General features: G+C 36.2%; 4 protein-coding genes across 4 annotated transcripts; 3 read left to right on the top strand and 1 right to left on the bottom strand.

The window, feature by feature from the left end:
* Window positions 1-2,835: 2,835 nt before the first annotated feature.
* Window positions 2,836-3,640, top strand: LOC144565434 (uncharacterized). Its single transcript, XM_078315191.1, has one exon. The coding sequence runs from the start codon at window positions 3,005-3,007 to the stop codon at window positions 3,506-3,508; it is 504 nt and encodes a 167-aa protein (XP_078171317.1). The 5' UTR covers window positions 2,836-3,004; the 3' UTR covers window positions 3,509-3,640.
* A 4,220-nt stretch (window positions 3,641-7,860) lies between these two features.
* DAYSLEEPER (BED zinc finger and hAT dimerization domain-containing protein DAYSLEEPER) lies at window positions 7,861-17,278 on the top strand. The gene is made up of 4 exons (XM_078315332.1): window positions 7,861-7,950; window positions 13,759-13,946; window positions 14,448-14,991; window positions 15,390-17,278. The coding sequence occupies exons 1-4, from the start codon at window positions 7,861-7,863 to the stop codon at window positions 16,935-16,937; spliced, it is 2,370 nt and encodes a 789-aa protein (XP_078171458.1). The 3' UTR covers window positions 16,938-17,278.
* Window positions 17,279-18,094: 816 nt separating this feature from the next.
* On the top strand, window positions 18,095-18,926 carry LOC144565369 (STS14 protein-like). Its single transcript, XM_078315104.1, has one exon. The coding sequence runs from the start codon at window positions 18,171-18,173 to the stop codon at window positions 18,717-18,719; it is 549 nt and encodes a 182-aa protein (XP_078171230.1). The 5' UTR covers window positions 18,095-18,170; the 3' UTR covers window positions 18,720-18,926.
* Window positions 18,927-19,882: 956 nt separating this feature from the next.
* On the bottom strand, window positions 19,883-23,482 carry LOC144565174 (uncharacterized). Its single transcript, XM_078314847.1, has 13 exons — window positions 23,223-23,482; window positions 23,003-23,117; window positions 22,797-22,913; window positions 22,462-22,712; window positions 22,121-22,235; window positions 21,911-22,027; window positions 21,540-21,784; window positions 21,330-21,444; window positions 21,134-21,250; window positions 20,773-21,035; window positions 20,555-20,669; window positions 20,347-20,463; window positions 19,883-20,227 (listed from the first exon to the last, which is right to left on the bottom strand). Exons 1-13 carry the CDS (start codon window positions 23,315-23,317, stop codon window positions 20,084-20,086), a joined length of 1,926 nt encoding a protein of 641 aa, XP_078170973.1. The 5' UTR covers window positions 23,318-23,482; the 3' UTR covers window positions 19,883-20,083.
* Between the last annotated feature and the right edge of the window lie 542 nt (window positions 23,483-24,024).

The raw sequence follows: 24,024 nt of genomic DNA, 5'->3' as shown, positions 1-24,024 counted from the left end.
GAACATTTGAATGAAGAACAGAAAACGTTGAACGCCCCTGACCCCAGTCCCTGTTTGTAAATAATGAGAAAAGGCGAGGCTAAAAACCATACTAGAGTGTTCCCTTTCACTGACCCATTGCAAGCTGTCCGCAACAACCTCCAGGCTGGCATCCTCTGCATGCTACTCCACTAGAGGTTGAATAATACCCTTAACGGGTATACCCGCCCGTACCCGCCCGTACCCGCCAGCTAGGGTACCCGTGCCCGAGCCCGGGTATGGGTCGGGTACGCGGGTACGGGCAAAAACCGGACCGGACCCGTTATTTTAGACCAATACCCGAGTTTACCCTACCCGAGTTAACCCGTACCCGACTAAACCCGTACCCGACTACCCGAGTACCCATACCCGTATACCCGAGTACTGTTCATCACAGTTCAAAATTCAAAAAATTTGATTTTCCCCCCCAAAAAAATCAGAAAAAAACCAGAAAAAACCAGAAAAAACCAGAAAAAACCAGAAAAAACCAGAAAAAATCAGAAAAAACCAGAAAAAAACCAGAAAAAAACAGCAAAAAAAATAAATAAAAAAAAATACCCGTACCCGCCCTACCCGTACCCGTACCCGCCTTACCCGTCAAGGGTACACGGGTAAGGGTATAGGACGGGTAGGGTATGGGTTTTGAAAATTATACCCGCCATACCCGTACCCGAATACCCTTGTACCCGAGTATACCCGTACCCGAGACGTACCCGTACCCGAGACGGGTATACCCGGGGTACCCGTACCCGCCCGAGTTGCAAACCACTATACTCCACGACAACAATTCTAACAAATTTTACACTTAAATGTCTTTTCGACCTTTTGATTTTACTTACTTTTACAACATATAGTCAGGGGTTCCTGTTACTGTGCAGCTGACAAAGCTTGAATAAGGAAAAGAAACAGGTTACAGGTGGCGTCAGATCCCATCAATTTTGATAATGTTCGTACAACTCGCTGGTATGTGAAGGGGTTCTACGGCTCGTTGAGCTCAGACGCGTCGCTCCTTGAATTCTCTTCGGATGCTCTCTGTGATCCCGGTCTACATTAACAACGTCAAGAGGCCAAGTCAAGGGCAGGAGTTCGGATCCTACTAGGTAACTCAATTCTTGAGTGTAGACTCGGACCATCCGATTTAAGATAAAATGCGTGGCTGCCAATAATATTCGTGTTAAAGTAGATCAGACGGTCCGTATTTAATTAAACTTTTGAGTTATGTAACGCTGTGCTCCAGACTCCAGAGAGGGATAAAAACTCTTTCATTAAAGAAAAAGAATGGGAACGAAAGAGATCGAAGAGAAACGCAGGCTACCTAAGCCGTTTATTTGTTCCAAAAGAACAAAATCGAAGAGAGGAGAGGAAATGTGCTACTACAATGAGAGTAACGCCCTATACAAAGTTTTCAAATTTGTATCTCTCAAATCATAGTGTAAGAATTACTGTAGCGAGAGGAACCGCAAGTGCATCATTTCTTTCTCTTTCTTCACATTCCTCTCCGTGTGAATTTTGTGAAGCACAACCTAAGAGTCAAAACAAATAGAAGGAGAAAGGAGGAAAAAAAAAAAGTCTATGATCGGACTTGATCAGAGACATTTATTTGCTCCAAAATTTAAAAAGTTGAGAGAAAATAATAGAGAATGGAGGGAATAGAAAGTGAACTGTATATACAAATTTAATAATTTCATTCATTTTTCTCTCCGATTTAGAGTGTAGAGAAGGTGAAGTCGCTTATTTCCTTTTTCTTTAATTCCCTTTCCATTACATACTCTATTTGTGAAGCACACCCTAAATGAAGAGTTTTAAAAGAAGGATGTTCTTAAATCTATTTATGAGTAATATAATGTTAGTTATTTACTTGTATTTTTTGTATTTATGATGAATATAATTTTTGCAAACTATTGTTTAACTTTCTACATATAATTTTATTTTAAATAATAAGAGAATGAAGACATTATTTCTTCTATCATGTTTTATGATATCATGCACATGATAAAGTAGTATATTTATTCGTTTACATAATTACATTTACCTTATAATTAGTTCATTTTAACGGATCAATAGAAGATATATACAAGTCTAATACTAAATGTATAAAGTTATAATGCAAATAAGACAAATTTTATAATATGTGACATTTTTGACATAGTGTATCGTCTTTGTAAAAATTATTTCTTGATGCCAAGTAACTCGATTGAATATTATTTTTGGTATTATTTATTATCTTATTTATTAGAGAAAAGAGTGACTTGGTAACTAATTAGTACATATATTATCTATAAATAAAGATCGCATAAAAAAAAAATTTCTCTACCTTTTTACATCGCAATATGGTAGTATTAAAAGTTAAAAACTAAATAATTGCATTACTAATTAATGAGTCAATTCATGTTGGGTATGCATGATGGCAGTTTTGAATTTTTGTTTCAAATATTGGTCACATTAATCTTCCATATTCAATAACTATTTAATTAAGTTAATATTCACAAACAAAGACAAAATCAGACTTTCAAATTATAAAAATCAAACACACATAAAAAATCAACCATATAAATTTTTAAAGATCAATTTTATATTACCATAACATTTTTCTGTAAATTATATAAAAAATCACACAAAAATATTTAAAAAAAATAAGAATCAATTAATTGACTTATATTTATCTTACTTAAGTGAAGCGATAAATAATAAAAATTTATCACATCTCGGCATCACTACATGTGTACAACAGTAGATCGGGCCTAGCTTACAAATTCACACGCCGCCTCTTTGCTATATATAGCAACCCAACCTCAGAAACCTTGTCCTCCCATACCTTCTCTCATCGTCTTGGAAGTTTCTCAGCAAATCATACATAACATATTCTCTAATTTCTTAACAAGTTTCCAAGCGTATATACATTCACACGTCCATCCATTCGTCGTATATACATCAATATTTATATATCTTTTCCAAATTTCAAACTTGCATTGGCACGGACATAAAAATGGGAGCATGCAATTCATGCGAGGCGACCGCCGTGGCAGCTGACACGTCATCACGGTCATCACCTCCCACTGCCAAGGTGGTCCTACCTGACGGTACATTGCAGGAGTTTTCCTGGCCAATCAAGGCATCCCACGTCACTCAAAAGGCCTCGGTGGACCACTCCGCTTGCTTCCTCTCCAGCTCCGACGATCTTGAGCCTGGCTGCCATGTGTCAGCCATCCGACCGGACTGCGAGCTTCAGCTCGGCCAGCTGTACTTCTTGCTTCCGGGCTCTATGCTGCGCCGTAGACTTAGTTCAGATGAAATGGCAGCGCTAGCGGTTAGAGCTAGTGCTGCTCTGGTGGGCCACGGCAAGGATCCGTTGGATTTCCCCTGTAGTGACTGTTCATGGTCTACGGAGGATACATTGCGCCATGTGCAGGCAAAAAGGAAAGGGAGGTCTAGTAGGGGAAGTAGCAGAGGCAGAGATTTCGAAACAGAGCTCGGTGCCATTCCGGAGTAGAATGCAATATATTCAATAGGATATATATAATTTTAGTTTATTTATCATTTGTTGGGGAATTGATATTTAGTTAATTGAATGGAGAAGGAATGCTTAATTGATTTAATGGAGAAGAGATTGGTTACCATGTTCTTAACTTAAGCTCTAGTTAATCTATTCCAACTATACCTAACACATATACTGGCAGAATCGTATACATACATACCAGAAATAATATCATCGTTTAATTTTGTGCATGCCAGTATGATCGAATCTCATCTACTCCGATAGTTCACATGCATGCACATTGCGTACGACGGTCATTAATTGGTAGGTTAATATGAGCATGTATATATATATATATATATTGAACCGATGTTAATTTAGTTTAGAGATACCAGATATATACGCGTAGCGGCGTAGGTGTGAATTGACAGGAAGGTTCCTGCTGGTAAAGTAAATTAAGCATTCATTGCATATTTGCATGTCAATAGAGGAAAAAAATAATTACAGGTAAGTTTAAGTTATATAATATATATGAAGATTCCTACTAATTTTTCCATTAATTCTATTTTTTTTTATCTGTTGTCAAGCATTCATTCAAGTTCATAATTTTAAACTCATATTAAAATGTAGTAACAACTAACAAATGTGAATAAACTGATATCTTTTTCTTTGATCCCTATGTATATACTCCTAAATTTAAGTATACTAAACCTTCAAACCAATCATTGACTGATAAAACAATAAATAATGAAATAAAAACAACGGAGATCTTACAAAGTAATTAAATTGGCACGAGCAGACTAACAACATAATTCATGCCTTACAAATTTTTGTTTGTTAAAGATGACATGGCTCTTTTTTAAAAAAGGACTTTTTGTCGTTTAGCCCGGATCTCTCATTACGTACTAACATATATTTGACCACCATGATGGCCCCACAGTCCGGTATCAGAACCACTTCAATTTTATTAGCTGTAGCCTGTACTCACTTGTTTGGAATTTTCAACACACAAATAATGCCTATTGTATTTGTATGCTATCTTTTGTATGCAAGCTTAATTAAACAGAGACCAATAACAATCATACCCTCTAATGAAGTAAGATGAATCGAAGAAAAAATAATTCTGTTTTAAATTGTTGATTCAAATAATATATTTCTTAGACTTTTCCTTCCACAAAACGTGGCTTAAAATTGGAAATAGTAACCCTCTTGGGAAGTATAGTAAGCGGGAATCTTGACTGCTCTTTCGTTGTTTGTCTTCTACTTTGGGATATGTGCTTCAGTGCTTGACAGTTTGCACCTCGATTTTGTACAAATCACCAACGTGCCATGACATTTTCCAGTTTACTGTGGGATCCACCTAACTGGAAACTAGTGCGAATACTCTGAGATATCTCAACTTTTGCGTGACTGACGTTTCCGGTGCCTATTCGGGAGTGATGTAGGGGGCCCGTATATGTATGCTTTGAGATTCGTGTATAACGTAACTAAACGGTTTGGATTTTCCATAAAGTCACGCAAAGTTTGAGATATCTCAGAGGATTCAAATTCACTGGAAACTCTCTGACCGTGTACGATTGTCATAGCGTATCTTCTTTCTCTTTCTCGATGCAAAAGTCAAAGACAAAAAAAGATACTGCTTACCGTATATACAGTACCAGCTGTAAACTATTATCTTTTGTTTTTAAGTTTGTATTCTAATTTCGTCAAAGAGAAAATTCTCTTCACAATTATTATTTAGGGTTTAATTAGCTTAAGAAATTAAAAACAAAGGCAATGCAGTATTACTTGAGATTTGAGAACTGTATCGCCGAACTAATTTGTCAGATAAGACAATGAAATGTAATTATGTAATGATGAAATTTAAGTGAAATTTAAGCTGGTTGGTGGATTATTTGAGGAACAAAACAAAAGGCACAATGAAATAGAATTGATGGGTGGCAACTGGCAAGGCAGTACAATGAACGCTATAAAGGCACATTAAACTCACACGCTTTTCATGTTGGGCCGAAATTTTTTAAAAATACCCTCATCAAATAATAAATAAACAAAAAAAGTAAATCATTATTTCATAAAAATTTCAGAATTATCAGGGCCACAACAACAAATGACGGACTCTAAAAAAGGGGCCGATATTTGTCATTTGCATTTATAAGATCAACTGTCTAGCTGCCTCTTAATTTCAAGAATGAGGCCGCAACGACAAATGACGGCCTCATTTTTGGAGTCCGATATTTGTTGTTACAGTCCGAGTAATTATGGAATTCCTATAAAATAATGGTCTTTTGATTTATTTATTTTGTGGTTGAGGATATTTTTAAAATTTTCGGCATATTGGGACCAATAATAATTGAGTTGCTAAAACATCATGAAAATGAGCATATACGTATGATTTGAAACTGATAATTAGAGGGAATCTAGGTCTTTACACATAGGCAGCTACATATACACAGAGTTAGGCTGGGGTGCTATGGATAGCATAGTGGCCTCTATGCTACGGTTCAATATTTGAGTTTTCAAAATCCAAACGGTCGATCCGAACCGTTCATCTTATTCTCCATATTAATATCTGCTTGGAGACCAAATTTTATAATTTTCTGAATTTTTTTACTATTTATTAAGCCACTTTGAAAATCGCTAATCCAACGGTTTTACTGTTTTGTGCAGCCACCGTTGGATCAACAATTTTGTAAAATACTTAATAAATAGTAAAAAAATTCAGAAAAATGTAAAATTTGGTCTCCAAGCAGATATTAATATGGAGAATAAGATGAACGGTTCGGATCGACCGTTTGAATTTTGAAAAATCGAATATTGAGCCGTAGCATAAAGGCCACTATGCTATCCATAGCACCCCAGCCTAACTCCATATACATATATATGTAATATTGTGGTTGAGACATGCAGCAACCTTGACAGGTGAGCAGCTGCCAAGTTGGCAGATTAGCTGCATAAATGCTGAGTTTATAACTCTGTATTAATTACAGCCTTACTGGCATTACAAATTTATAATTACTACCAAGTACCAACCCAAGTACCAAGTTCCAAAACGGCAATTAAAATATGATCTGGTCTGTCTCCTAGCTTCTAGCTAGCTCTAGTTTCCTCTGTTTTATCTTTTTAAACACTTATCATTTTTTTTATATTTTCTTTCTCTCAAGGAAATGTACTTCTAAGAACAAAACTTTTAGTAAATATGTCTAAGTCCACTTTAAATTTTTATTAAAAAAAGAAAAGGAGTTTATAAAACAAGACTGGAAAAAAAATATACACAGAGATTGTAACATTTTTTTTCTTTTCTTTTCTTTCACATTAGTCTGATCATCACTGAATAAGTAAATATTGAATTAACATAGCCCATTATATATTGAAATAGGCTGGCAAGTGGCAACTGCTGTGGTCATGGATTAAAAGCCGTTTAAAAATAAAATAAACGCCTGTATCAACACAAAAATTGAACCAAATATAAGTTATACCAAGTCTGTATCAACACAAAAACTTTTGTTCCGAAGTCGTGGTATAACTAATTGGTTTTTTATTCTCAAACATTAAACGGTCGATTCAAACCGTTAGATATGATCCCTGTATTAAAATGTGCTTGGATACCAAATTTCACATTTATTTTGTAATTTTTTACTATTTATTAAGTCAGTTTTAAAATCGCTGATTTTAATAAACAGTGAAAAATTTCTAGATCATTGAAATAGTAATTTTAAAACTAACTTAATAAATAGTAAAAAAAAATTAAAAATTGGTCTCCAAACACATTTTAATATAGATTGAATATTGAACAGACTGTTTGGATTTTGAAAATGAAAAAAATTTCTGGATCATTCAAAACAATCTTTTAATTTATAATGTTTAATTTACCATAAAATAATATTTTAGAGAGGCTATACAGTCATGCTAGAGTATCACAAAATTGAACTTAAACTTCAATTTATATCTCCTGATAATGTTGGAGTCTGTTACTCAGACCTAATTAGAATGTACTATTATATCTCGTTCAAGTTAGTTGAGGGAATTAATTAATGCTCGTACTAATATATTTAAAATAATCTAAATAATTTGTTAATTTAACTGCTTATTGGATTCGAACCTCAAAAATTGTTTATCTTATCATTGAGTTTATTTGAAAGTTCGTTATAAATTTATTTAATTCCATGAAAAGAATAATGATAATAATAATAACAGTGTGCCATCTAAACATTTTTCGTCGATCTGACATACAAATTAACACAATAATTACAGATCGCCATCACGAGCAACTGGGGATATAAAGGCATAAAGCGCACCAATTAAAATTTCCCAAATTGATACTTAAAATCACGTTCTAATTGAAAGACCCATTACTTAGTTATGGCTTTATGGGGTATGATATGATTGGAGGCGGATTTGGAAATTTAGATTATGAGGTCAAGTTACTAAGGGAGCGGGGATCATTCGAAAGTAAAGAGGTGAAATGCAAATATATTTGAAGATTTCGATTAAATCAAATATATATAATTTTTTAAAGGTTACTAAATTTTAAGTCCAATTATAGTTCGTAAGTTAATTTTGTTGATTATAGATCAAATATTTTGATTTTGTTTTGTCCAAAATTAATAAATTCACCGATGAACTTTATAATTCAATGAGAGATAAGTACTTGCTAGCAAAAAAAATTGCTTCACTGAAACAGTAGTTTGATGGAGGCACGTATTTGGCTAAATTGCTCCATCGAATTTTTGCTTCAGTGGAGCTATTTTAGTTGGATAGAAAAATGATTGAGTATTTTGAGATAATAAAATAAAAAAAATTAAAAACAAAGGAGTTTCACGATTTGGAAGGAAGAGAGGAGAATAAGAAGAAGGTGAGCTGCTAGGTCGGAAATTTTTGAAATCACACCTCCATCGAGGCAGTGGTTTGGTGGAGGGATTATGTCATTGGATTGGGTCAGAAAGTGTTTTCATCGAAGTACCATGCGGTGGACAAAGTGTCTTCCATTCTCCACTGAACTACAACTTCAGTGAAGGTGTGTTTTTTTTTTGTAACTTTCAACTCTTACGTGCTTGTTTCGTTTAAATCATTTTATTTAGTTCTTTCTAAAACAAAGTGGCCTCATAGGGTCTAATTATGCCTAGCTAGGGATGCACAAAAAGCTCGTGACTCGTGAACCGCTCAAACTCAACTCGGTATATAACAAACTCGCTAACAACCTATTCATTTAAAATTCGAGTTAGTCTGACTCGAGTTGAGTAACTCGTTTAATCACATATATGTACATATACTTCTCGTATAAAAAAAAAATATTAAAATTTTATAAAAGTCAGGTGATCCCATCTGTTTAACATGGCTCCGCATCTAGATATGATGATTGATGAACACGCTGGAATACCTTCAAAAACAAAATATGGGGGCAATTATCCATCTCCATTTCCAAAAAAGAGGGGTCCTAATTAACTAACTTGGTTTAGCAAAGGCACGTTTTAATTTGATTTTCTTAAATTTGGCGGTTAGCAACCAGCCTTGCATGCGATGCATGTACGTACCAAACTTGCTCTCTTATTGCATGTCTTTCTAGTTTGGCGCCTCTGATCACATGTGAAGTTGATAAAGTTGTAAACAAATTTAGGCAACTTGAGATTAATGTGAGAATAATTTGAGAATAATTTGACCCATATGTTCCCTGCTGACCTACTAGCCGAGGTGTCATGCTCTTTTAAACAGGATCAACACCTAACAAATTAAGTGGTTTTTTTTTACCATTCCAGCCTTTTTCTTTTAATATTAATCACCTATGCATGACATTCATGAGTCAATTCCTGTCTGGCTGACCACAGATTGGTTGGCTTGTAATCCTTTCTTGTGACAAATTATTTGTACTTTAATAATTCATCTGTTTATTTTTTTTCATAAATTGAGGAAATAAATTTTTACAAATAATTCATCTGATACTCTTTAACTATTTATGATTTTTTAGAAGCAATGGATGATCTATATCCGAATTATGTAAAATTAACTATCCTTTATTTACTTTTCTAGATTGTCAACATTGTGATCATTATTTGTATTTTGAAAGGTTTTTTTTATATATAAAATCATTCATACTAATGGCATGGTAAACTACGATATTTAAATTTCACTGTATTATTTTAAATTTTCGAGGTTATCATTAAAATGCTTGTGAGTGCCTGTTTTATTTCAAACAGAAGAGCTCAATAAAATTATATTTGTAAGGATGAATTTTTTATAGGTAGTGAGGGAGAACATGTAATGCTTGTGAGGTTATCATTATGTGTTCTCCGGTGTATAGGTAGTGATCGGAGAACATGTATTTAGAATTTTAGTTTGTAAATAAACTATTTTATCAATATATTAGTTGCCGATATTTGCCGCCAACAATAAAAAAAAGGATGAATTTTGTAAATACTGTTATATCGGACAAGTATTCTCTCCAATATTGTAAAAGATTCTCTTCATTTTACGGTTTGAGATTAATTCTCAGTCGCTTTGAGATTCGAACTAGCACAGGAGACAATATTATTGGATTTTGTGATTCGTGCCAAGTTAAAAAGAACGGTCCAAATCCAATAATTCTAAAAGATTCCCTATTACGGTACCGGGGAGGATATGAATTCCGTCATACCGCTAAAATCTCAAACTTCATTTATGCCCTCGCAAAACAAAATATCATAGAGATCTCTACCGCCACAAATATCATAGAGACAAAATACGGACCGTACGATCAAAATCTGAACCGGTGAAATGTACACAGTACATATCACTTTTAATATTCGTGTAGATTCTGATCCGACAGTCTTGATTTAAATAGAAATATTTTGTTACCTTATTTGATATGAATATTAAAAACAGATGGTACATCACATATTGAACGTAAAAAGTAAGTTGCAACGCATAGCTTCTCATCGAGACGCTTTCCCAACTTTGCCAACTGCTTTCGGAACACAAGAATATAATAATTTGGATCCGATTTTTCAATCTTAAACAACATCTAGAAAAGTACAGCCAGTGTCACAGTAGACTTGAAAATTTCAACGGAATTCCCTGTGTCAAGTGAAAGAAGAAAAAAAAATATAACACAACTAAAATAAAATAATAAAGAATGGTCACGTTGCATGTCTGCTCATGTCGTGTAGTTAATTTTTTTATTTTTTCATACTTTAAGTTAGTTCATTAAAAACAAAAAGTTAAAATATACGGAAAAGTAAAAATATTGCAAAATAAATTAAAATAAAAAAATAACGTAGGAAAAATTTGTCACATGTTGTGTGACATGACATGCCGTAGTATTTTATTTTTACATGATTTATAAATCGCATCACGTAATATGACATAACACGATGTGACATACATATGATCTATCATGATAGAATCAATAATAACGTACTTAATTTTTTTAATTGTCCGCTACACTTTTTATTGGTGTTTATAATCCGATTCATAGTCATTAAATTAGGATACATTCAAGTTACAATAAATCACTGTAATTTAATATTTGTTGAATCCGTATATTTTTAGGCGGTCGGGTTATGCAAAATTTTCGAGCTTCACATACCAAAATTTGGATAAATATTTATATTTGCATATGCGAAAATGTAGATAATCTATTTATTACATGCAATCATACGCATTCACAGTGGATATTTTGGAAAATACCAGTTATACCCAAACCTACTTACAACTCTTTTGCATGCACACTCTTTGATTTGAACATTATATATATCTAGAAAGGGATTTGCTTATATCATTTTTTAGTGATACCGAAATTACACTTTGTATTTTAAAAAAAATTAAAGTTCAAACTGTTCAACATTAGATATATTAAAATGTGCTTGCAGATCAAATTTTACATTTCTCAACATTTTGAGGTGTAAAAATTTAATTTCAGTGTTGTAAATTTTTAGATAAATTTTACGGGGTGCTGGCCTTAAATTTATCCTTTCTCTTTTTGGCAACTTGACTTTTGTTTTTCTAATTTTCCTTATTAAACTTAAATGTTACTTAAATTGCATAATTACAAGAAATCAACTTTTGATCTAGTGTCAAAAACAATACTCTGTGTGTGGGAAGTCACATGTTCGAAATTTTAAATGACTAATTTTTTGTGAATATTAAATAGCTGGATGACTTGATCTCCAACTTTTATTCAAAAAATTACATAATTGTTTTTAATAAAAGGGAGAATTTCACGTATACCCCTCAAAAACTTCAAAATTACGTATTTTTCCCTCTAAAAATTTGAAATTACATATCTCCACCTCTAAACTTCAAAAACTCACATATTTACCCATTTTATTGTCTTTTCTATTAAAACACATTCTAAATTTATAAAATACCTATTTTACCCTTTTATTAAAAAGCATAAAACACCCATCTAACTCCAATTTGAATCTAAAAGTTCCTATATCGTCCGAATTACTTTGCGATCCGAGCGCTAGATTAGCACGGATCTTGAAGCGACAAACACGGAAATTGAAGCAATGTACACAGATCTTAATGCGATGCACACGGATTAAAATTGCTTTGAGATTCATGAGGGCTAGATTAGCACAAATCTTGAAGCAAACACACAATAATCTTATTGTGATGCACACGGATCGGACAGTAGAGAAACTTTTAGATTCAAATTTGAGTTCGATGGGGCATTTTATACTTTTAATGAAGGGTAACATACGTATTTTATATATCTAGAGTGAGTTTTAATATAAAAGACAATGAAATGGATAAATATGTGAGTTTTTGAACTTTAGAAGGAAAAATACGTAATTTTCAAATTTAGAGGGGCAAATTTGTAATTTTGAAGTTTTTGAGGGGTATACGTGAAATTCCCCCTTAATAAAAAAGAGACAATTATTAAATTTTATATATTTAAAAAATGCTAACTGTACATAGATTGTAGTTTTTTTTTTTTTTCAAAATAGACACAGATTAATAATTGATTAAAAAAAAAGAATCTATTCAACTATAGTACCTGAATTTATATGATGACAACTTTTGAGAAAATATTGTATAGTGATAGGAGTTTTGAGAAGTTAACACAGATTGATTTTAGACGATAATGCTTGCTTATCTACTTCACTTACAAAGTTTACAACTAAATTTTAAAAAAGAAGCTACTTAATTACCTTTAGATTGTACTTCAGAACGTAGAGGAAAAAAAAAGAAAGGGAGAGCAAGATAAACGAGTGAACTTTCATTTCGAACAGTAAATTATATATTTTGATTCAGGAGTGACAGATTTTGTCAAAAATCAGCACGACACCCCTCTCTTCTTCCCTCCGAACAATAATCGTTCCCCTCTGCTCCCTCTCTGTTTCTCTTATTATGGAGCAGGTGAATGGCGTGGGCATCCCGTTATTGTGTAGATTTTTCATTCCTTTTCTTTAATGAAGGATTCTCATCCTTTCTGGATCACACCCTTACTATCTGTGTGCGGTTTGACTTTGAAATCGGTATCAAATTTATTTTGAATAAAATAAAAAATTTGGTGACTAGAGTCATATAAATCAAATTTGATTAATATATAAAAAAACACATAAAGGACAAAGTCGAGTCATAGAACTTATATCTCCATATAATTGCACTCATTAAAAAAAATGATTCTTTATTTATTCTCAAGTTTAGCATAAAATGTGTTCGTATGAGAAAATATCCATGTCAATAAATCGTCGTCGAGTTATTTCATAAAATTTCCATGTTTGAAAGAAAATATTTTCAAGGAAATAAAATTATTCGCATAAACAAAATGTTCAATCCATTTGTTGTTTTAATAATAAAAATTTAAGATATAAGATATTTGTTTCTAGTAAAAAGAAGCATGGGCTGGGCCCACAGATGTTTTCGTCGGAGGAAGCAGATAATTCGAAAGAACCGACTAAGAGAAGAGAGAGATACTACCCGCCTACGCCTGGCACAAAGAATTAACAAAGCACAGCCAGAGCACATGAGGTAGGTCAGATAAAACCTCGAAGCCCATTGGGCCTTACTATTAGCCCATTTAAAATTAAATACACTTTACCTCGACTGTCGTACATCTGTCCATTCCTTGGTCAAATTGCCACCTCCTTTCATTTCATTAAAAGTTCAAAACTAATTTCTTTTCCCCTTCTCTCGTCTAGGGTTTCTTCTGATCCATCTCTCGACTCCACAGCCCAAATTTCAAAAGCCCCGTCTCTCTATTTCAAAAAATCGAATTACTTGCACATGTTCGGAGTAGATCTGGCCGATTAATCAGTCCCGGAGCCCAGATCTCTTGTAAGTAGAACCGATTTTCTTCTCTTAAACTTCTGTTTTTAATTTTGGTTGATTTGGAATTGGGGCCAGATCTGTCGTCAATTCGTCGTGGAGTAGTGAGAATAACTTTAGATTTTGCTTGCACCTTTGATTGTTTGGAGTCATGGAGGTGGGGAAGGGAGGAGCTGAATCCTCTCTTTGCAAAAATAGAAGAAAGGTAATGAAGTGTTGGGCGGGGTGCCTTCATTACCTTTCCCCTTTCCTCCTTATATACTTTCTAGCCAGATAAGTAAGATAACGGGTCTTCTTCTACCTGTTTTATTGTACACTGTTTTTTAGTCAGAATATTTGGTACTAGTGGATAAAATGCTTACTACAAGTGAAGTGAGATTTTTGTCATGGCCAGCAGTTCATAATTTTTTTTTTTTTTTGTTGTCAAGTAATGTCTATTTATATTACTGCAATTGTGTTTATGCTATGAACTTTGTTTTTGATCTTCTATTTGGCACTGAAATTTCTGAAGTTATCTTATTTTTAATTAAAAGAAGGTACCTCAATTCCTATATACATCAAACTTGCATCTGCCAAGACCTTTGCAATTGTCCTATTAGCTAAAGACGTATGCCACTTAGTTGTTTAAATATAATTTCCTTTGATACAAATAAGCCTTCTTGTAAGGTGCAGCTGATCAAATTTCTAAAAAAATGGAGATAACCAGTGACGCAGAAATACCAAACGAAGAGGAGGCAACCCCACCACAACCGAGCCGTCGTGGGAGGAAGAAGTCGCCAGTGTGGGATCACTTCACCATTCAGAACGTGCCGGGTGGGTCTGCTCGTGCCTGTTGCAAGCTTTGCAAGCAGACCTTTGCATACAGTTCAGGCTCAAAAATTGCCGGCACGAGCCATCTTAAGCGCCATATCACCCACGGATCGTGCCCCATGATCAAGAGTGAGAAGAGATCGCGCTTGGCGCTTACAGCAGGCACTGAGTCTGAGCAGGATGGTGGCTCCGTTGAACCGCAGCTAAAGAGGCGTTATCGGGTCTCAGGTTACCCGAATGCTCTGTTTGACCCAGAGAGGAGCTTGAATTGTTTGGCGAAAATGATAATACTGCACGATTACCCTCTACACATTGTGGAGCAGCCGGCTTTTGTGTCTTTCGTTGAGAGTCTCAATCCACGCTTCAAGGTGCTGGATGTTGGGTCTATGGAAGGAGAGATCCTCGCCATTTATCAGAGGGAGAAGGAAAATCTCATTCAGGTATTGTTCTTATGTTCTCTTTGTATTTTCTATCATGCATATTGAAGGACTTGAATGAAATTTTTTTTTTCTGTAAGTTTGTAAACAATAAGTTGTTAAGGATACTGTGTTGTTTCTAATGCTGTACTTGTGAAATGAAACCATTAGGTGGGGTGTGTGTGTATGTCTTGTGCTTGGTAAAATATCTCATAATACATTTCTGCACTTTTTTTTTTCATAATATATTATCAGGAACTTGTTAAAAGTTTATTGTGTTGAATTTTCATACAATAATAAGAGAAGAAGCAGGGAATCACTAAACTTGCTGTGGTGCAAAATTGAGTAATGCAAATTACCATACACTTGGCTATATTCACAAGGTCACACCAATGCACTAACAATCTTGGCATAATGTGCAGACCTTTGCAAACATACCGGGAAGGATAAGCCTGACAATAGGGCTGTGGACCACGAGCCAGACGCTGGGTTACATTTCCCTGGCTGGACAGTTCATCGACTCTGACTGGAAGCTGAACCGAAGGATGCTGAACTTCTTGATGGTGTCCTCCCCTCATTCTGAAAATGCACTGAGCGAGGCTATCAGCCTCTGTCTCTCTGACTGGAACATGAAGGACCGCCTCTTCACCATTACCCTTGACAATGATTGCTCATCGCATGACATTTACAGTGCCAACCTACGAGACCACCTCTCCAACAAGCACACCCTGATGCTCAAGGGTCAGCTCTTTGTTGTTCGTTGTTATGCCCATATCCTCAACGTGGTCGCACAAGATGTCATTGCTTCAATTCATGGCATCATCTACAACATTCGTGAGAGCATCAAGTTTGTGAAGGCATCTACCTCCCGTGAGGAGAAATTTGCTGAGATTTCCCTGCAACTTGAAGTCCCAAGCACTAAAACGCTGTCGCTCGACATGGCAACTCAGTGGAACTCGACTTACACAATGCTTCATGCAGCCTTGGATTACAAGCAGGCATTCACTGTGCTCGAGACGTGTGATGATAAATACAATGAAGCACCCTCGCCAGAGGACTGGCGCAAGGTTGAAGTTGTTTGTGCCTTCTTGAAGCTGCTGTATGACTCTGCCAATGTGGTTGCAGGCACTGCTGAGCCCACGTCCAATATATTTTACCATGAGGCATGGAAGATACAGCACGAGTTAATAAACGCCATCAAGAGTGAGGATCCCATGATAAGCAATGTAGCGAAAGAGATGCATGAGAAGTTCGACAAGTATTGGAAAGACTGCAGTCTGGTGCTGGCCATTGCAGTGGTTATGGATCCACGCTTTAAGTTGAAGCTGGTGGAGTTCAGCTTCTCCAAGATATATGGTGAGGATTCCCCGAGGTATCTGAAAATGGTGAGTGACGGTATCCATGAGTTGTACCAGGAATATGTGGCACAGCCCCTGCCTCTCACTCCTGCTTATGTGGAGCAAGGGGAGGAGGCGAATCATGCTGATGCTGCTACCGCAAACCCACCAAGTAATGAGAGTGAGAAAAGCAAGAAAAATGCACTAACAGCTCCAGTTGGGAACAGTGGTGATAGGCTTGTGGACTTTGATATGTATCTGTCAGAAATTGCAGTAACTCAGCCAGCCCGGCCAGAGATAGAACAGTATTTGGAGGAAGCTTTGGTACCTCGCCACCATGAATTTGAAATTCTGAACTGGTGGAAGGTGAACAGTGTCAGGTATCCAACCCTCTCAAAGATGGCGCGTGATGTGCTTGGTATTCCTATGTTCATGGTTTCTGAGACAGGGGGCGGGTCAACCTCGTCAGTGTTTAGTGTAGGGGCAGGGAGCAAAGTTCTGGATGAGTACAGGAGCTCCTTGCGTCCTGAATTGGTGGAGGCATTGTTCTGTGCCAAGGATTGGCTCCAGTATCAACCTACCTCGGTGAAGGCACCGGCCGCATCTACTCATCTTGTCAAGTCAGAAATGTAGGTGAATTGTAGTATTGGTTCGCTCCATCTCACTCGTGCATCTTTCTCATGGGTTGTGCTTACTTAACATCTGTACATTAGGATTCTTGGTTACTAGTATCTGGCTGCTCTTTACAGTTAATTATGTTACGAGTGATGTTGTAAACTGATTAGTGTCTTGTATGTGTTGTTTGTGTTTGTCTAGTAGTTTTGTACGTGTTGTTATTGACAGATTGGTCATTTATGTTTTTGTTGTTGTATGAGGTATGTAGCATGTTTGAGTAGTTCTAGTGATTTGATATTGTGCCTTGCTTGTTTCTGAATTATGGGACTATGATTAAATAACTCAAATAAGGTATTTGTCATTTTTTTTTTTATTCTGTGGTATGTGGCATGTTGGGGTAGCTGTAGTGATTTGATATTGTGCCTTTCTTGTTTTTGAACTATGGGAATATCATTGGACAACTCAAATAAGGGTACATGTGTAAAAATGATGAATCTGGTTTTCAAGGATATGGATATGGGATGATCTTGCCTGTGTTTTCAGTTGGCATTCTTTGTTGCTATTTCTTAAAGGATGATATGCATGCTTGATAGGAACCGGAAAAACCAAATCTTCATAATTGAACCAACCAATGCCTTATCTCTTTAGCTAGCTGTCTGAAATGCAAAATCCGTACTTAAAACTATTTGTACATGTAACTGGAAAAGAACAGTCATTGTTACTATAAATCGGATTTTACAGGAAAAAAACAGTCATAGTTACTATAAATGATGGGGCAAGTACGATTGATAAAAAAACATAACCATGTAGATCTGTGCTCCAATGAGAATAGAGAATTGATTTTTGATCCGATCTCTGTATTTTTTTAATTGGATGATCTGCATTGATTTGAGTCATCACATGCTTATGCCATCGTCCCTTGGATGCCAGTCCGGTAATGTATGATCGCCTACTAAATTTAGTGAAATCAATGAACGGATCAGTTGCCCGGTTCTGATTAAGTTTAGTGAAGACTGATGGGCATCACATGCTGAGCCACGTAATCAAAGTTCGGCTCTATGCGGTTTTTAACCTGTTCTTTTTTTTGTCTGCAAACAGTGTATCATGTGATTAGATTTATTGCTGCGTCTAACTTCCCTGCACAGCCTTCAAGCTAGCTTTATTAATTATGTTTCATCTCCGAGGGAAGACCAAACAAGACCAAGCGAGACTGAACCCATTTTAGACTGAATCAAGTGACCAACGATTATAATGGCATCTCTCCTCTCTCACTGCTCCTATTACCTCCTATTCTTCTACTTCACTCTTCTCGCCACCACAGGTGTCTTGCCAGCCACGTCAGCCCGAGCTCAACCCCAAGCCACTATCTCCGACCAATTCCTGACCCCACACAACCAGGCACGCGCCGCCGTCGGAGTAGGTCCTCTCAAATGGAGCAAAAACCTAACCCTCAGCGCCTCCCAAATCACAAATGCGCAACAGAAAGCTGGTTGCGGCTTTGCCAACCTTAATTCAAGCCCGTATGGAGCAAACCAGGCGTGGGCCAGCTATCCCATGGGCCCGGCTGAGGCGGTGGGGTCCTGGATCAACCAGGGTAAGTACTACAATCATACGAGCAACACCTGTGCTCAGGGTCAGGAATGTGGGACCTATACTCAAGTGGTGTGGCGGAACTCTGTGGAGATTGGGTGTGCCCAGGTTACATGTGTCAGCAAAGGTGGTGGTGGGGCTCCAGCCGCAATGCTCACAGTTTGTGTTTACAATCCTCACGGGAATGTACAGGGCCAGTTTCCTTACTGAGATTAATGGTAGCATGGTACTCTAGTTTATCCTTTTTTGTATTAGTGACTATGTTCCTTTTTTATCGCTTTAGTTACTGATCTTTCTTTTCTCTGGTAGTTTTGTTTTGGCCATGTATGTGTATATTGAAATGCTTTCGACTACAAACTTGTTTCTACATTAAAATGCTTAAAGGTATCAGTATAATTATTAAAGAGCGAGAAACAAGTTAATTGATTAATGGTGAAAGCGAAGTAATTTTGGGTTAGAAACCCCTAACTAAATTTCAAAGCAAACCAATCCATGTTGGATGAGATTTTGTCTGAAGGGCTTTGGACATAGATTTATTCAGAGTCCGGTTAATATTTACCAATCCATGTTGTGATTCGTATGGACAGATTTAGAACAGCATGAATCTAAACCGTCTCGTGAATCTAATGTTGACACAAACTCAACATGGATTGGATGGTTTAGATCCGACTCTAAATAAGGTTATATCCAAATTCCTTCAGGCAAGAAACCCAACCATTAATATTTCTATCCCCGTGTCTGAAAAACCAACCTAATATGATTGAAAAAGTCAGTCCTGCTAAAAAAAAATTAGAATCTTTATTGCATGCAGCAGCAAGCTTGTGACACCGTGTTCAGCTAATCTATTGACTGCTATGATTAGAAAAAAGTTGTTATGGGTTCATGTGCTATATTGTGGCTGCTCATGATCAAAATCAAACGTAATTGCTGTGGACAAATTTGGATATTTATGTCCCTTTATTTGTTAGGAAAATTAATAGGTAGTTAAGCTTTTCCTTGGTTAACTCGGTTTGACAGCCAATCTGACTTGACCCGATGAATGTTTGTACCAGGCCGTTTCATGGGAATTTTCTGTGGAAATTCACATGCTATGTTGTGGCTGCTCATGTTTGTACCACACCTTACCTGGTAAAATAGTAATGCAAATTTAAAGAGTGTAAGTAGATAGTAAAAAAAAAGAATATGGTTGGTTTGGTGGGTGATGTATTCAAGTCTTTAATTGGAAAAGCTTGCATTATTTTTCCTTCAATTGTCATGAGCAGTGCTGGGCTTGTTGGCCTGGGCCTGTTCAAAGATCATCTCATATCAAAGTTGTAGGAAGCACCACAAATTTGTAAATCTCTCAGTTTCATAATTAATATATAGAAAGAAAATTTCTCTTAGACCTTAATTACTTCCATTACAAAATGCTCTCACTTTGCCCATGATACAAGCTGAATTTCATTGTTAATAAAAAAAGAAATCTGAAATTTCAAAAGCAGAAAAACAAACAACAACTTTAGGAAATGGATTCCTTTTATTCAAAGCAATTCAAAAACAAAATATCTTGCTCATCAAAATGCGGTGACACAATTCTAGAGGGAAGGATAGGCCCTCATTGCTTCCCTGATTGCTGCAGCCAAGTTGTCAAAGGCTTCAGCCCATGCATTCTTCATTTGTGGGCTCCACATGTAAGGTACCGCCTCTTTGATCGTCTCCAGAAGTGCATACCTAGTCAGCTGACACGTAAAAAAAGAACTAATGTTAGCCAGTTTTCTAAATTCACCACAATTAATAAATTAATCGATTTCATAATTAGAGATTAGCTTTAGAAACATGATGCATATGTAAATGTTACCTCAAAGTGTTCAGTCATAACTCCGGCCTTAAAGTGGGTGTTTCCCAGCTTTTGAATTGATGTCTCTTTCACAACAACTTTGCCAGCTCTACGTAGTTGCGTTGCTGAATCACAAGTCTGGAATAAAATCGTTATCAGTAAACTATTATCTAGTTCTATTGAAACACCATAGGATGTTGTGCAAACAAGTTGTGAAATGAGTTGTTACCATAGAAAACACAATCATAGCATGACGCTTCAGTTTAGGATTTTTGTGGAGCGGAACATCAGCATTTCTTAGGAAAGAGAAGAGTCCAACCGTTGATGGTGCGATTTCAAAAATCCTATATATAGTTAATGCAAACAAAAGTTATACACACTACGTACTTCCAATTCTGCAGAAAAACCTATGCTGTTAGAAGATTTACGGAAGTAGAGAATAGAGACCTCAAGAAGAACTTCAAACCGAGGTTCGGCACATCACTCTGCATGGTATTCCAGGAGTCAAGTACCAGTGCTTCCTTTTCTTCTGTAAATTTAGGTGAGCTCATTTTGTATTTAACAATTGTGGATTCTCCTGGGGTCTTCATCTCTTCTTGGATTGCTTCGGTCAATTTATCATATGCTTTTGCCCATGCATTCCTCATCTCAGGGCACCACATGTGCGGCACTGCTTCCTTTATTGTATCCAAAAGTGCAAACCTCATCACCTATAATAGTTGGTTGAATTCATATGATAGTCAATTTAGCACAAAATGATGGTAATTTCGTAGTTAATTTATATGATATTAGGAAGTTGCATTATTACCTCAAAATGTTCCTGGGTAATACCAGCCATTGAATGAACATGTCCAAGCTTTGTTAAAGTGGCGTCCTTCACCATTACCTTACCTAGAGTGTGCAATTGTACAGCTGAGTCACATGTCTGCAAAGAAGTTTTATTACAAGATTAGCACTATGCATTTCTAATTTTAGTTCAGAAAGGGATCGAGAGAAAGAAATACCATAGAGAACACAGTCATTGCATGGCGTTTGAGCTTGGGGTTTTGGTCAAGAGAAACTCTTGAATCACGTAGGAATGAGAACAGGCTGCTTGTTGAAGGTGCAATCTCAAATATCCTAAAAAAATAATAATTAAAATTTTATGTTTTCCATTGAGCTTAGATGCAAAGTTCTTTTGTGATAAACAAAAAAGAAGACAAATAGGCAAATACCTCATGAAAAAGTTGAGGCCAAGGGTGGCAGCATTCTCTTTCATAACATTCCAAGATCCCAATACAAAGTCTTCTTCTGCCCCAGTAAATTCTGTGGCCTGAAGAGCTCTTGGAACGGGTTTCATTTCTTCCTTGATAGCAGCGACCAGTTTGTCGTAAGCCTTACTCCATGCTCCCTTCATCTTGTCACTCCACATATGTGGCACTCCCTCTTTGATTGTCTCCAGAAGTGCATATTTCATAACCTACAGATCGAATAACACCAATCTTATTGTTATCCATGGTTCCATATGAAAAGTGAGTTTTATATCTACACACTCGCAGGAAACCTTTTATGCATCATAAAGCAGAAGTAATGGAATTAATTTTACCTCAAAGTGTTCATTTGAAACACCGGCTTTCATATGTGTGGCACCAAGCTTCCTGACAGTTGTGTCCCTGACAATGACCTTGCCCATCCTTTGTAGTTGCACCGCAGAGTCACAAGTCTACAGCAAGAAACATGATCAATGATGCATGGAATAAATAAACAAGGGTGGAGAATTTTGTGGCAGAAGTTTTTGGTTTTTAGGAGAATATACCATTGAAAACACGGTCATCGCATGGCGTTTGAGCTTCGGGTTATTTTCAAGAGATACATCTGAGTTGCGTAGGAAAGAGAAGAGCCCACTCGATGATGGTGCAATCTCAAATATTCTGGAAGGAAAAGATATTGTTAGTAGTTCACATATGATTGCTTAAAAATTCAAGAATAAAGGTTATGATTTTGTCGGCACTGTAACTCAGCATTATGTGTTCTATATTATCATTATTTCTAGTCACAGTTGTGACCATAGATTAAATGTTTTCTTCAGAAAAAGTTTGATATATTACCAAATTCTCCTTTTTTATGTGGTAAATATCATATGAATAACATAATTACCTCAAAAAGAACTTGAGTCCCAATGCAGCTGCATCTTGCTTGATGATTTCCCAAGACTCAACAACAAGGCTCTCTTCTTCCTTGGTGTATCTTGCCTCGGGAGCAAATTCATATCTAGCGACAGGCCTCATTTCCTGTTTGATAGCTTCAACAAGCTGGTCGTATGACTCAGCCCATGCATTCCTCATCTTCTGGCTCCACATGTAAGGCACTGCCTCTCTTATTGTTTCCAGAAGCGCATACCTCATTAACTAAGTATACACATTAGTAAAGGTCAGCCACAATGGTCAAAACTATACAACTCATAACATGAATTTTCATGTGTCTATTTTTACCTCAAAATGTTCACTGGTGATGCCAGCCTTCACATGTGTAGCACCGAGATGCTTAATGGTTGTCTCCTTGATGATAACACGTCCCAATTTTTTTAGCTGGACTGCAGCTTCACAGGTCTGCACAAAAATGGAAGAACAAATTCAATCCACATATCCATTTTTGAGCAAATTGCAAGTATGCATTGAATACAGTTCTGATGTAGTACCATAGCAAAAACAGTCATTGCATGGCGTTTGAGCTTGGGATTTTTCTCAAGTGGCACGCTGGAGTCGCGCAAGAAGGGGAAGAGCCCACTTGCTGATGGAGTGATTTCAAAGATCCTAAAATCATTTTCATTATAGACCAATAATTTCCAGATTACTTCCAATCATATATTTAATTAACCAAGTAATGAAATGATAATAAGCATAAATATTTCTATAAACCTTAGGAAAAACTTCAAGCCAAGCTCTCCAGCATCAGCTTTAATGGCATTCCATGAATCGACCACAAGAGCCTCCTTCTCAGCAGTGAAAGCCATTAGTAAGAGGGGTGTTTTGGGTACTCGGAAGTTAATTTTGTGTAGAAAGGGATGAATTGCTTGTGTAGGTTTGATGATTTGGAGGGAAGAAAGCGGGAGTATAAATAGGACCTGTGAGGATAGCCTGGATTTGAATGGGGTCAAAGTTTTGAATAATGATAGAAATTAATGTTAGTAGAATGGAACTACGTGCATAGCAAAAATAATCTGAAACCTAAAACAATGTACCACTCAACAAATTTGATGGGATTGATAAACCAAAACCATGTGCAGCCTTGTGTCAGTTACATGGATAACACATGACCTCTATTGCTTATTCTTGCCGAAATTTTTATTTATACTATTTAAAAAAAAAACAAAACATCTCAAATTATGAAAAATTCTACATTTATCGTAGCCTCCAAACCTAAATATATTTAATATTACAGTATATTTTTTGACTTTTGTGGGACTATCAAGCCAATCTGTGATCCCCTAAGAATGGAGCCGTAGATTGGCTGTCAGGGTAGATGTGGGATTATCTCAAAATCAGATGTTTTGGTTTATTTTGTTTATTATGATATAAATAAAAATTTCAGTTATTCTTCTAAAGGGAACAAAAAACATAAGAAAAGAAAAGAGTATGAGACATGCATGGCAAGCACTCCCCCTAATCCAGAGAGAGACCAATTATTTTTATTTTGAGATCCTCATAGAGGCTATCAGGT

The sequence above is a fragment of the Carex rostrata genome, chromosome 14 (assembly GCF_964058835.1).
Source record: "Carex rostrata chromosome 14, lpCarRost1.2, whole genome shotgun sequence".
Classification (NCBI taxonomy): domain Eukaryota; kingdom Viridiplantae; phylum Streptophyta; class Magnoliopsida; order Poales; family Cyperaceae; genus Carex; species Carex rostrata.
The sequence above is the reverse complement of the archived record's forward strand: the minus strand, read 5'-3'. Positions and strand labels throughout refer to the sequence as shown.

Excerpts from the sequence above, each read along its gene's own strand:
- LOC144565434 (XM_078315191.1), top strand. The coding sequence starts at position 3,005 with ATGGGAGCATGCAATTCATGCGAGGCGACCGCCGTGGCAGCTGACACG.
- DAYSLEEPER (XM_078315332.1), top strand. The coding sequence starts at position 7,861 with ATGGGGTATGATATGATTGGAGGCGGATTTGGAAATTTAGATTATGAG. Across the intron at positions 7,951-13,758 it reads GATCATTCGAAAGTAAAGAG|AACCGATTTTCTTCTCTTAA; the intron begins GTGAAATGCAAA and ends TCTTGTAAGTAG. Across the intron at positions 14,992-15,389 it reads AGAAGGAAAATCTCATTCAG|ACCTTTGCAAACATACCGGG; the intron begins GTATTGTTCTTA and ends CATAATGTGCAG.
- LOC144565369 (XM_078315104.1), top strand. The coding sequence starts at position 18,171 with ATGGCATCTCTCCTCTCTCACTGCTCCTATTACCTCCTATTCTTCTAC.
- LOC144565174 (XM_078314847.1), bottom strand. The coding sequence starts at position 23,317 with ATGGCTTTCACTGCTGAGAAGGAGGCTCTTGTGGTCGATTCATGGAAT. Across the intron at positions 21,445-21,539 it reads GGCCTCAACTTTTTCATGAG|GATATTTGAGATTGCACCTT; the intron begins GTATTTGCCTAT and ends TTATTTTTTTAG. Across the intron at positions 21,036-21,133 it reads TTACCCAGGAACATTTTGAG|GTGATGAGGTTTGCACTTTT; the intron begins GTAATAATGCAA and ends CAACTATTATAG.